The following is a 13,426-nucleotide window of genomic DNA, read 5'->3' on the forward strand; positions in this document are numbered from 1 at the left end:
TCCGGCGAGTTTGCCAGAAGCCACGTGTGAAGCCATGCAGCGGGCTTAAAAGGCTGCTGCGTTCACTCTTGGCTCCCCGTTTGTCATCTCGCCCGAACTGACTTTGGACACTACACTGTGGGAAGTCCCCCCATCAGATTGTACTGGGTTGTACCATCACCTAATCGAAAATGCCAGGAGTCCCTATCAGCTTTTTGGAAATGCTCAGTCGTGTGTAGTACCGGGGCTACCTAGCATCTGGATTCTGACTTACATATTGATACCAAAAGACAATTTCGCACATTAACTTAGAGGATTCCAATCCCTCATTCTCATCATCGCTGAGTTCCATGACAAGTCCGTCCAGGTGTGCATGTGGGAAGTTCCCCATCAGATTGTACTGGGTTTTACCATCACATTAAAATACTTATCATTTTCTTCGAAATGCTGCTCAGTCGAGTGGAGTACCAGGGCTACCGTAGGCATGTGATTGTTGGGAGCAAGGAGACCATTGGGAAGAGTGGAAGTGCGGGGCGCTAATGTCGGTTTTGGGTTCCTTTCCTCATCCTTGTCGGTTCGGGAGTTGCCATTTACTTTGGAACTTCGTCTCACCTGTCATCTCTCTTATCTCTGTGTTCCCCCCACACTCATCCAATCAATGCTGGATATCCGTAATATGCGCAGCCATGTTTTTCTTGGCTGGCCCTCTGTTTTCTGCATCCTAATACGTGCTTCAATGCTTACTATTGCCAATACAGGTTGAGTGATCTTGCGCAATCAGCTCATCCGATCTTGGCGATCAAGCCTGCATTGCACCCTTTGGTGGGAGCCATATCTGTGTCTGCTATTTCGTCTCTTCAATTCTTGAGTCCGACACTGTGGGCCCATGCTCTGTTGCACCGTGCACGCTTCCATTCCAATAGTCAGGCTTGTACAATTGGACGCGTTCCCACACGTTTCGACGTGTTCTTCACTCATTGATGCCAAGATTTTGGGCCAACCGACATGGAAGGACGCAGACCAGATGTGTTATCATGGCATTGCCCAACGCGCTGTTGCAGAGCCTGCACTGGTGCCTAACCACAAAGTGTGCCTACTACTACGCTCTTAACTTTCCTCCCCTTCCCATTTCCTTGCTAACTTTCTACTCCAGGAAACAATCAAACTTCCCAAAAGTGACCGGAATTGGAAGACAATAGCTTCCTCCGCGGCTAAAAGGCGAACTCCCGTTGGTGAGGTACAAAGAGTGCTGGAACCCCGCGGGTCGGGTTTCACGGATGAGCAAACTATGTGTTCCCCACCGTTCACCCCACCATTCACCTCATCATTTGCTTTGCGATCTACCTGCCATATTTACCCCACTGATTATTGTCATCCTATCTTCGAAACCGACTTGCTCTTGGGACCTACGCCGGCCCCACAGACCCCGAGGGGTTATCCCTGCAAAGGTGTGTTCAAGCGCGAGGTTTAGCGCGAGGTTTTCTCTGCACCCTCAGTATAGCCTTGGGGTATTATTTTCTCCGACACTCGCAATGACAAGCGCCAGTGTATGCGTGTATTACTATATACCAAATGAATATATTATGATTTACTATTAAAACAGGCGGGGTTACCTATCAATAACTTCCAGGGCACCCTGTCAGTATTTCCGGGGTACCCCGTCAGGATGGCCCCGTCAGACTGCGCATATCTGATAGGAGGTCCCGGCACTCGAAATCTGATGGTTGGCCCCGTCAAATGGTAATGGGGCTACCTAGCAGGGCTGGTACCGGGGCAACCCTACACCATCTGCCGGGGTTACTTCCCACTGTGACTATGTAGTACTAACAGAAAGAATGATTTCACTTTTATTTTCAATTTGGGCAGCTTGTCACTTCTTATCTCATAATACGACATGGCATCCACCTTCAAGCGAGAAATGTGCATGTATAAGATACACTGAGGATGTATGCAGCCTCTAACAAAGATGGCTACAGAGTAGGAAAGCACAGAAGAAAAAGTAGTGTGACAATGTTTCGATACTCTGATTCGTGTGTAAATTTGAAAACACCTCAAGGGCTTGCATCTGCAACACCAACAGAAGAGGACCTCATGCAGGAATAAAAAAGCCACCACCACGGCATGAACGAAGCTCAGATAGAGCTAATATTGATTACACCTCGGTGCGAGGGGTCCGTACATATATATCTTACCGCCTGCCTCAATTTGCCCAACAACGGCTGAAACCAGAGATGTCAATCACCTCTGTTGCTTGAGATCTGTTCCGGTAGTAGCAGGGGCATGATGCGTGCAAGAATGTAGATGGGAGAGGGGGGGCGAGCAAAGGTGCCCGTGGGTATAAAGTTTTTTCCGGGCAGAGACGAACAACAATAAGATCCAGGAGCTGTCCGTAGTGGGTGACCCACTCAAACTCCTCTTGGCGATGAGGGAATGTCGAGTTCTTGTCAACCAAGAGCGAATACTGATAAAAGGGAAATCATGTAGAGGCTCAACAAAAAATGAGAGTACACTGGCTCGTATATATGTAGCATCACGCCCAACCGTGAGGATGAATGCAACATGTGCGTTGTGTCACCGGGGTTCCCCTTGATGAAGACAGCGTGGAGCAAGCTAGATTGAGCGAAGAAACTTCCGATATCTGGTTGTCGGGATTGGAGAGGACATCGAGAATGGTTGATGGGTCTGAGTGTAGGGGTTGGGCATAGTGAGTTGGAAATGAACAAGAGATTGTCACGTACATTCAGCGGGAAAGCTGGATAATGTGTGACTTGAAAGGCCGAGCGTGTCAGTGAGGTCGTATATAATCTTTACCTGTGATAGCTGTGCATGATGTTTGGTTTGGTGTGGTTGGCCATGTTTCCCTTGGGGTGGACACGACTCTTGATGCACCAAATCGCTCTATCGGGAATGACCAATAACACCAAACAGACTCCACTGTCTCAATCATGTCTGCAATATGAAGTAAGGAGTGTACAGTCACAGGGCACGCCACGCACTCGAGCGTGCAGGACCCTTCATGCAATATGGCCTATCGATAAGGAATGAATTCAGCATGAAGTGGTGGGAGATGGAATGACATACTTTCGTACTCAAGAACCCAATCCCTGCATCCACCACCCATCCCTTACATCCTCCCCAGTTAGAACAGACTTCGGGTGTTCGAAACCAACTTCGGAAGAAAAAGCGGGGGACCAGGAGAGAAGGAATGAAAGAAAAGAAGAGGAATGCCGCTCAAATCGGCGCTTTTTCCAGCCTCAACGGTGACGACAACGTTTCGGAGTCACCGAAGCCGATGTCGGAGTTGGCGGATTCGGTTCCGGAACCGGCAGGCTCGACTTGGGTGGTAGGAGTGAAGACTGAGTCATAGCCGGTGAAGCATAGGCATCAGCACGCAGCAATGGGATTCAGATAGGGTTTGGAAGTTGCAAAGGTTGATATGCTGAAGACGTCTCCAAACAATGTCCCAGCAGTCAGCATACTTGCGGGATGGTCTAATCAGAGGGGTCTCGGAGGTTGTCCAGCACATCGCATGTGTGAGTCGCACATGAGAAAGGCCTAGGGGGCGTGAGTACGCGTCTGGGATACCGCAAGCGCGCGAATATCATAGAGGGCGCATTTCTGAGCGTTCGCGCATGTACAGACGCGGGGGAAGAGCGAAGGAAGGCCCAGAGAACGTGGGTATGCGTTTGGAATGCCATCAACATGTGAATAACATGTGGGTACAGAACTAGAGTGCAGGAGCGCGCGTCTCAGGGCGCGAGCGCGAATTCCGCGTGTTTTACCCAGGAAGCGTGTGGGCGGGGGCGAGGGCGTTTGAGGAAGAACCCAGAAGTTGCCAGAATGAGTCTGAGGTGCCATGACGAATGGATTAAGCGAGAGAAGTGAAAGAAGTGAGGAAGTAAGCCGAGCGCGCAAGCGCGCCCGCGTGATGCGCGCGCGGGAATTAAACCTAAAAAAACTGTGAGGTCGGTAAGGGGACCCTGATGACTCCCATTCCTCAGTCCGTAAGTTGAAACTGGGGTTGAGGGTGAAACCCTTTACCCGACCCCGTGACATGCAATCGTCGTTCTATGAATGAATGAAATGTGCACAACAGCAATTATGGAACACCTGTACAAGCTCAAAATGAATGCCCTTGCCAATGTGACAAATTCCCCCTTCTCTCAATCTCATGTCAGACACGTTCTAGGGCACTGGGACACCTTGCTATTGCTGCTGTATCGGAATTCACATTTGGGCATAAAGATCTGCGTGTTACGAAGTCATAAGTCCTGCCTGATGGGGACCGTTGCATTTGCGTTAACAATTGCAGGTGGGACAGTCTGGCCCCGGGCCGTGACTGTGCCTCGTAAGTTTGTTACCAAGGGCAGATCCGCCTCAGAGATTCTGACCGCAAGCTAGACATTCAGCGAATGCGGTGCCGGATTCAAGATTGGGACCGAATCTCAACGATGGCAAGAGTTATCAAATTTGTTTCTGGTTACCGATTCCGAATGGTTTAATTGCAGCTCGAAACTTGGCGTGGCTGCTTGCACCCGGCACCGAGATCTTTGTTTGTACCATTTATTGTATCTAATGACCTCAGATTCTCCGCCGCACAACTTAAGAATGCATAGATGTTTGAACAGAATATAAATGCATTGGATCGTACGAAGATTTCTGAAAAATCCCGTCGATTCAGATCGAGGTTGGCGTGGTTTGAAACCGATTGCCATTCAGTGATCTGAACCGGGGCCCGGAGGTGTCCTGATGCGCCTAAAAGTTGCGGTTCTGGCGAATGCAACTATCGCTGGTGTGCGTATAACCTTTTGTCCAAGAATGTTTCGCCATCTCTTCGCAACACGTACGGGCTGGTCACCTGACAAGAATCAGTCTTCATACACGCTGGTTAGCGGTGCGCTCTTGTTAGCCGTCGCACTGAGCAAACGACTTCACTCGATATACGTAATTCGCCTCTTCAACGACTGTTGGGCTGTTTTCTTCGTTCTATCGTCCTTCATTTACCCAGCCGTCATATTTTGCTGCGGCAGTGCTTTGCAGGCATGACAGTAAAACCGCTCGCCCCCATCGTCCGGAGCATCGTCTCTTTCCGTCAACATGAGCGTGCTATTGGATACTCTTCATTCTGGTCAAGGACGTTGGGGTTTTCTACACCCCTAGATACATCAACTTGAAATACTTGTGGCGAAAACCTTTCCTAGAACGGTATTGCAGGGAATGTTTCTTACATGCGTTAAACCACTCCCGCGTGTTCCTCTCTAAATGGACGGCCAACTGGGGGTTTTCCCTCGAAGTCAAAGCCGTTCGCCAATGTCTTCCCATTGGCCACCTGATCACCTTAGTCCTCTACACATGGTGCGCAAATTGATGGGGATGCCATATTGACCTTTGAGCGAGCTCTAAGAGGACCGAGTGGGGACGGAGCCTTCTCAAATCTTCATGGAACGGTACGCTTGTCCCGACTCGATGACCCCTGGCATTCCGCCTTTCGTTGTTAATTGGAGTCTGGCTAGTATATCCCAGCAGAAGGTGTTACACCCAGCCTGGATCTGTACAGAAGGGGAAGTGCCTATCTTCCCAATATTTCTTCGCTTTGCGGTTTATCAAAGAGTGCTTGCTACGCTATGCCTACCGCCATTCATGACTGTAAAACATTATACCCCGCGCGAGTCTCGAAAAATTGTGGTCAGCAGGCCCACACCCTCTCCCATCTCAACGTGCGTTATCATAGCACCTGTGCCATCACTGTCCAGTTCTATCTGCCTTCACGACACTTCGGGGCGTGTCGTCATCGCAGACGCCAAAAGCATGCCTTCACTGATCTTCCTGTCACACCTGTATTTCCCAATTGGGACAATGCACAATTTTCTAATCCTTATCCGGATGTCATTCAGTTCTGTTAGGCAGGACTCCAGCCTCTATGACTTCCTAATATTAGACAGTTCTGTGACTCCAAGTGTCGCCGCCCTCTATACTACAGAGGCTGGTCACCTGCCTACCGCCGCGCCCAGTGACTGCGCAATCGATGAATTCAATATCGCTTCTGTAATTCGATGGGTGGCAGAGGAACTACCGCCACAACAAGGCACCCCAGTCCAAGAGCCACGCGTTTCACTGTGGTGCACTGCCGTAGCTAAATTAGCTCAAACCACGCGCCTATCAGTGGCTTGGAATGAGTTCCTAACTATCTTTCTTTTCATTGAATTTACATCGTGGACAACGCATTCTTGCCCGTCTCCTTCACACGACTATTTTAATAGATGTACGAAGTGGCGGGTGGAGAGTCGATCTATTTACCCTCTGACCCTCACATCGACACTCGCACCATGGACCGCCGAAAACGACGACCCTCTACCTATGAGCCGGAACCTCACCCACCAAAGCGGCATTCCCCTATCGCACCCGATGGCAATCAACGACAACCATCCCCCCCATCTTCATCACTTGACCCCTCCCATTTCCATCCTGCCAACCCGCGGACCCTCCAAACCGGCGACAATAGTCTTCATGATTGGCACGGTGGAGCGTATATTGTGGCTCACAGAACCACAACCCCCCTAGGCGGTGTGACGACGCTGCCTGAGCCATCTTACAGTCATCTGCACCTGTATACCTCCCCCCCATCACATCCAGTCCTTCCTACTGACCCCCAGGCTCACCAAAGCCGCGACATTCCTCACGATTGGCGCAGCAGGCCAGTCGGACCGTATCCCGGGGTTCCTGGACCGGCGCCCGCTTTTGGTCCTTCCGGTGACCCTTGGCCTTTCCCAATTCCAGAGCTTGAGCTGCCTGAGATATCTGACAGTGGTTCACGATCACATGCTTTGGTCTCATCGCTTGACATCCATCCCACCAGCTCACAAACCCCCTGCGAAGGTATTCATCATGATCGGTGGGATGGATCGACGGAATCTCATCCCGAAATTTCCCGGATTGTGCCACCACGGTCTCCTTCCTGCGATCTCCAGTCCCTCGCGCCAGATATGAAGACCTGGCGGTCAAATGTCAATACTATCAGCCGATCGAGCACACCTGTCCCAGGAGTATCTGCTACCACCACGCCTGCACATTCATCTCCTGCGCATTCGGACCGATTGCCATCCCCCTCCCCGGCGCCATCGGGGTCCGAAGCCCATTGTGATATTCCCAACCCTTGGGGTCCCTATGACAATGATGCATGTGTCCGCACACAACTGGAAAATGCAGGGTTGGATTTACCTGTACCCCCTGTGTCAGAACCGACTCTATCGTCGCCAGCTGGCCCGTCGGATGGCAAAAAGGAAAGTATCATTAGCACCACTAGACTCATTCTCCAAACCGCATCCTCCGCTCTCAAATTTTCGCCTGTCCCGCTCCTCCTTCACATTCCGGACTTACTTCTCATGCTGCTTCAGGTTTACGAGGTTCGGATACAGTTTTCACAGTTAATGATGATATATCCCTCACTTTTACTTCACTCATATAGAACGTTAGCAATAATAACAAAGCTCTCAAAGGGTTGAATGATGATGTGCAAAGTGCATACAGCACCATGTTACGGCCACTCCAACTGTGGACGGGACCGATACCTCCCGAAGTTGTTTTTCTAGTGAAGGAATTACATTTGTATGTGGATGCTGTTCCGATATTTGGTTCATTGATACCTAAAACACTATTGACAGGGCTCTGGAAGGCCAGGTCAAGAGGATCAAGTCACTTCAGAGTCAGAATCGAAATCTCTTCAGGAAAGTATTCACGACGGGCCCGTTAGTGCAAAGCATAACTGACGTGAGGGCGAGTATCAGTGTGGCACTCTCCCGGTTTGCGGTACATAAGATTTGAATTCATGTGGCTATACTTTGACTGATAAAGTGTGCCCTGTAGACGGCGGCAACAACTTTAAGCCTTCTCAATACAATTCAAGTGTCGGTGGACTGTTCGTCTTCTTTCCTTGATTCTAGATTCTTTGTCTCAGTACCATTTTCAGGCGAACTTTCAAAACTGCCCGGAGCAGATGCCGAATATTACAATGTGAAGAGCAAATCAGAATGCCTCAAAACCACTCGGGACAAAATACGCCGCTCAATTCTCAATCGCCTAAGGGACCCTAAGAACCGATTTGTCTGGCTGCGTGGTTCGCCTGGGACTGGGAAAACCGCGATATCTATAAGCGTAGCTTCCACACTTGACAAGCAGCGCACGCTTGCAGCATCCTTCTTCTGGGATAAAAGCCAAGAGGGGACGGGACTCGATTCGATTGAGCGCTTCCCCTCCACCCTTGCCCGACAGCTTGCGACATTCAACGCCGAGTATATGGGCCTGCTTATCAGGCAACTTCGAGAGCCCGCTCCATTCGGCAGTATTGGTGGTTCTGCTGTAGAGAAAAAGGTGAAAGCTTGGATCATCAACCCTATGCGTGAACTCGGGGGTGTATTGCCCTCCGGAAAGGGTTGCCCTGTGATTGTATTGGATGGACTCGATGAGTGCGGGAATCCAGAGGTGCTTGCGTCTCTGATGAAGCTCGTTCTTCTGCTTGATGAGCTGCCTTCGATGTTTGCCATACTTGTCAGTTGCCGTCCAGAGCCGCAAGTGTTTTCTGCTTGGGCTCGAGCTAATCCTCATCTTTCGATCCCTCATGAAGATATGGATCAGATTGCAGAAGATGCGAATTTCCACACGATCCGTTGTATGGTCGTGAATGGACCTCAGGATTGTACCACGGAGTCTCCCTGGAAGCCGACCAAGGAGGACCTTGATGCGTTCTCCTCAGCTTGCCGTGGCTTACCGATTATCGCTTCAACCCGAATACGTGACGTCCTCCTTCAAATTGAATGCGGCTCAGTGCTGGAATCCGAGTTTGATTACTATCGCAATCTCATAGATGCACCGCAGGATCTGAACTCGGAGTACTTGCGAATAATGCGACGGGCCTATCTACGACAGCGTCCAAAAATTGATCCACACATCGCAGAGAAATACCGTGAGGTGGTTGGGATGATGATCGTCCCACGGTGGGTATTCGGCGTGTATGGGATATCACAGCTCCTTGGAACGTTTTCTGAGCATGAAGTGCGCTCAATGCTCAAGCCCATCAGCTCAATAATCGATTTACCCTCAACAAACACAAGGCCTGTCAAATTCTACCATGCGACAGTGAAGGAATTTATCACAGGGATTCCGATTGGCAAGAAAGAGGATAGAGTATTCTTTATTAGCGACGAGAAAGGATATTCAATTGGGTTGCAGCTCCTTCGATGTGTGAATGGTGTCATTACAAGGAATGAGTTGGGTCTCCCCACCGAACTTCCTTTGGGAGATGAAAAGAAGTGGGAGTCTATGAGCAAAACTCCGAAATCCAACCATGTCGACTATGCACTTACACACTTGTTCCAACACTTGGACCCTTCGCTCCTCTTTTCACAAGAGTCTAATGAATTGCAGAGAGAATTTGAACAATTCTGGACACAAAACTTGGTTTCATTCTTTGCAGCAAAGAGCGAAGGAACACGAAACTTGCACTCCTTCACCGCGGAGGGTGAAGGGAAATTTTCTCATGATTGGGTTCAGTTTGAGGTGAGCCCGGGGCCCGAGTGGGTTGTATTTCAATGATGTGACATCACTTGTTTTACAAGTCAATCTCTGTCATCCGTGATGCTCGGAAACTCTTCAGCGGTTCCCCATGGGATGCTTATCGGTCCGGCCTTTCACTCACTCCAGCATCATCATCCATTTACAAATATTATGGTCATCTCTCGGACCCTGTTCGAATCTTCAGTGTCTCTGGCGAGTTCGCGGGGGGGTTCATTCCTTTAAGTGATGATGCACACAGAGCTCGAAGAGCGATGGAAGCGGAGCTGGCTACATTGCCAAAGAAGCCGTCATGGAGCTGTGAATGGGAGGCCGGTTATGAAGCTGAGTTTCGTAACGACAATGTTCGCAATGGTACTGTGACCTGTGCGGCGCTCTCAAGAGATGGCCATCACGTAGCCCTTGGATTCGGAAGTGGTATTATCGAAGTAGCTGACATTGACAATCAGCACACAATCTGTCGATTCCAGAGCGATCCGTCCTATCCTCCCGTTTGGATTGAATTTATCCACGGTGGTGATGTCCATATTGCCACTGAAGATACTCAAGGAAACACTACCATTTTCAGCCATGAAACGCCCCCGGTAAAGCTTCGCATTCCTCCCAGTAGTCATTACCCTCCTCTAACTACAGTGTCGGACAATGGATGTTTTGTTGTACGAGTCCCACGAAATCTTGAAGATGTTTGGTACGAGAACACAACACTCTTGTGTATCTTGGGCAACCCATCCATTCAGCTTCTCGCGCCTCCTTCCACTGCTCAGTCTTCCAAACACTCTTCCCTTCCTTTGCGACAATCACTTGGATTCTCTCCTGGAGGCCGATATGTCTGCGCTTACGATGCGCATGATGCTTTTGTCTGGTCAACATATTCAGGCGAATTAGTCGCACGGTTTTGCGCGCAAGGCTTCGACAAGTGGATCATCAATACTGGTGTTGCCCCCCTTGCTCATATTCTATCCCCACCTCCATAATCCTTCAGTCTGCCATTCCTTTGATCCCGGAAGTGGATATGAACTGTGGACAGACTTCCGACTCGTTATTGTCCAGGTACGACTCAGATGAATCTTGGCTGAAGTGCCCTTTTTACGACCTTCACCTGCCATCTGAAAGGAAGGATAGGATAAAAACCTACTCATATGCAGCAGGAAGGGTCCCATTAATAATTTGCTTCTATCCCCAGGCTGAAGGGCAGTACGATCACGAAATCTTTCTCGATGGGATAATCGAATTCACTTTGCGATCGCTTCGGGATCACGAAGTAATCAACCAAAAGGTGGTTCATAATGCGGATCTCAAATTCATGGCAAGGGCCTGGTATGGTGACCGGTATATATATATGGAGGACAATAGGTGTCGCGATGTCGTTGCGCAATTCAGCGACTTTTACCTTCCCCAGGCTAGTAAAGATGGAACTCGATTTCTTATCCAGGGCAAGATGAAGGCCCCAATCATCGTTGATATCAGCCAGGTTGTTTAACATCCAAATCCCTTTTTCTCGGTTACTGTCTTCATTTTGCGACGGAGCGGATCAAGAGTCATACTGGCTTATTACATTGCGCGTAGGGCTGCAGTGTTAAGTAATGCCCGTTGAAATAAATGACAGCCCCTAGCCATTGGCACCTACAAAGCTTTGTGGTCGGAAAGCTGAAGTCTGCGGCAAAATTGCGGCAGAGACGAATCTCGAGAGTCTTCAGAGCCGTTCCGAAATCTCCACTGCACAAACATCAGAGGAAAGAGCATGGCAAGTGCGAGTTAGACTGCTTGCATGGCTCATGCGCCAGAGTCAGAGACTCCAATACATGATCCTATAATCCATTCCCAGCATGCAGTGAGCACGTTGCAATATATGTTGAAGACACTTCAGGGGTATTTTTGGTTGATATGGAGAATGATATTGGGGAGCGCGCAGTAACCGTACTCTCGATCTCGCGGTCACATTGCTTAAAGATAAGTAGACGTTCTATGTGCCGAGCCTGGCGCACGTAGAGACATCAGACACAGCTGATGTCTCAGCCTTACTGACTGACTGTCTTCCATTATTCGTTCCAGTTGAAGTGTTACTGCCCTGCACGATGTGCTGGGACTCACACCGAATAACACACCTGATGTAATGACGTTACAAATTATTTCCCGGGCCCTTCAATGTGGCTAGCATGCACCTCAAAATTAAATACGAACACACGCCCATGCCAGTTTAGATTTTCCCGAAAGAAATTGCACACCATGTGTGGGTTGTTCTTTAAGTAATTTAGATCGTACCTGGCAGCTGTATAGTAAGACGCAGAGGAAATCCGCGAGTACTTATTCATGAAAGTGGGTTGACATCATACAGTAGTGATGCCTGTACACGTTCTGAGTCCGAAGGGAGGAGGGGGCTTTCTCAGCGACAAAAAGTGATGGAAGTACGTTCCGAGACGTGGAAGGAGTGATACAGCGCTAGTGGACGTGAACGGTTCAAGTGATCAATTGCAGTAATATCCGGACCGAGCAACCGGCTCCAATGCATTTGCCCAAGAGCGGCTTCGATGGTATGTGGATTTGTTCCACGCATGATTGGACTGACTTCGAAATGAGGGAGCGATTCCAAATGCAAGAAACGCCAAACTCTCCAACGCTTTCTCCATGGTAATTTTACCGCCTGGTAGTACATGCCCAATTAGTGTTGGAGAATGGATATCTGTTCCCATCGGTATAGAGTTTAACAGCCTATACCGGCATGGTCAAATGGGCGAGTTGTGTAATGGTAGCACACTGAGAGGTCCTGGTTTCGATGCCAGGCTTGTCCATGATTTTATGTCCTTGTCTTGTGACCTTAACTGTATCATTCAGTTGGATCTCACGCAGTAAGTCCCGCGGGGCAATGTGAAATTTCTTCAATTAGTCTGTCTGCTCTGAGCTGCATTGCATGCTCTGCTCCTTATGATCTGAACCATCACCTTGCCTGCTGGCGACTTGATGATGTCTTCCTCGTCTTGGTGGTTTGACGGAACACCATCGAGATTTCGGCTCATTTTAGACCACTTAGTGACCCTGAACATTTGTGCAGACGAACAAAACTGCACGGTCAGGTCAGACTTGTTTAAGTATATCAATCTGTTACTGGATTCATGGTATGTTGTTCCACATACTCAAGCTACCAAAGATATGGAAGGGGCCTTGCGATGGTGGTTTACGGGGGATATTATCTTTTTCTCCATACCCAATTCTTTTTCTGCTGTTCGGTTGTCGTGCCAGTGATATCGTCTACACTGGCGTCACACTTCTTGCTGCAACATTGTAAATTTGATCGGTGACTAAGTACCGGGCGATCCTGATCCAAGCTCATCTGGAAACACACTAGAGGGCCTTCTGGTACTCCCCATTGTTGCGTTGGCACTCACCTTATTCATCCTTTTCTTGCTGTCGGTCTATTATGCGATTTGGGAATACATACCAGTTCGAATGCTCACGCGCTGAGATATTCATGTCAATTTTGTCATTTAGTAATGGCGGTCCCCAGCCCCAGTCCGAATTGTCTGTGATCCTTCTTTTGAGCTGGTTATGGCTCGGTAGGCTCTCCTTGGTAGGATGAGTGACGCGACGGTTATTCACCCCTTGAATTTTCCCCTGGGTCTTGGCACATACACCGGGTATATCGTCTTGTTGAACCCCAAGCTCTTATGTTGTGTACCTTGCCTGCTAGAGATTACATCGGATATACTCAATGCTATCTTCTGACGGGAACAATACCCGCATCCGGGAAAGACTGTGAGCCTGCCAATATGTGCCACCCCAGCCCCTGTACAGAGGCTAATGATGGGTCGATCAAACAACAAAGGTGTCAGCAGATCAAAGTTATTAACGCGGTTTCTCACTATCCAGTATCTGCTTACTGGGT

The 13,426-nt window shown here is 49.2% G+C and overlaps 4 protein-coding genes across 4 annotated transcripts; all 4 read left to right on the forward strand.

Moving 5' to 3' along the window:
- The first annotated feature begins 667 nt into the window (after window positions 1-667).
- On the forward strand, window positions 668-1,476 carry EI90DRAFT_3048454 (uncharacterized protein). The gene has a single exon (XM_039059622.1). It carries the CDS (start codon window positions 866-868, stop codon window positions 1,088-1,090), a length of 225 nt encoding a protein of 74 aa, XP_038918683.1. The 5' UTR covers window positions 668-865; the 3' UTR covers window positions 1,091-1,476.
- Window positions 1,477-2,808: 1,332 nt separating this feature from the next.
- EI90DRAFT_3014693 (uncharacterized protein) lies at window positions 2,809-3,864 on the forward strand (the record flags this gene model as incomplete). Its single annotated transcript, XM_039056809.1, has 5 exons — window positions 2,809-2,940; window positions 3,119-3,322; window positions 3,392-3,512; window positions 3,539-3,653; window positions 3,705-3,864. 5 exons carry the CDS (start codon window positions 2,809-2,811, stop codon window positions 3,862-3,864), a joined length of 732 nt encoding a protein of 243 aa, XP_038918684.1.
- A 4,101-nt stretch (window positions 3,865-7,965) lies between these two features.
- On the forward strand, window positions 7,966-8,181 carry EI90DRAFT_2855742 (uncharacterized protein; the record flags this gene model as incomplete). Its single annotated transcript, XM_039053769.1, has 1 exon — window positions 7,966-8,181. A coding segment is annotated over one exon (216 nt), but the record flags the coding sequence as incomplete, so codon positions are not given.
- A 1,367-nt stretch (window positions 8,182-9,548) lies between these two features.
- EI90DRAFT_332261 (uncharacterized protein) lies at window positions 9,549-10,613 on the forward strand. The gene has a single exon (XM_039067493.1). The coding sequence runs from the start codon at window positions 9,801-9,803 to the stop codon at window positions 10,518-10,520; it is 720 nt and encodes a 239-aa protein (XP_038918686.1). The 5' UTR covers window positions 9,549-9,800; the 3' UTR covers window positions 10,521-10,613.
- The last annotated feature ends 2,813 nt before the right edge of the window (window positions 10,614-13,426 follow it).

The sequence above is a fragment of the Cantharellus anzutake genome, assembly GCF_015039405.1.
Source record: "Cantharellus anzutake strain C23 chromosome Unknown EI90scaffold_13, whole genome shotgun sequence".
Taxonomy (NCBI): domain Eukaryota; kingdom Fungi; phylum Basidiomycota; class Agaricomycetes; order Cantharellales; family Hydnaceae; genus Cantharellus; species Cantharellus anzutake.

What these genes read in the sequence shown, in the direction of transcription:
- EI90DRAFT_3048454 (XM_039059622.1), top strand. Translation starts at nt 866, where the DNA reads ATGCTCTGTTGCACCGTGCACGCTTCCATTCCAATAGTCAGGCTTGTA.
- EI90DRAFT_332261 (XM_039067493.1), top strand. Translation starts at nt 9,801, where the DNA reads ATGGAAGCGGAGCTGGCTACATTGCCAAAGAAGCCGTCATGGAGCTGT.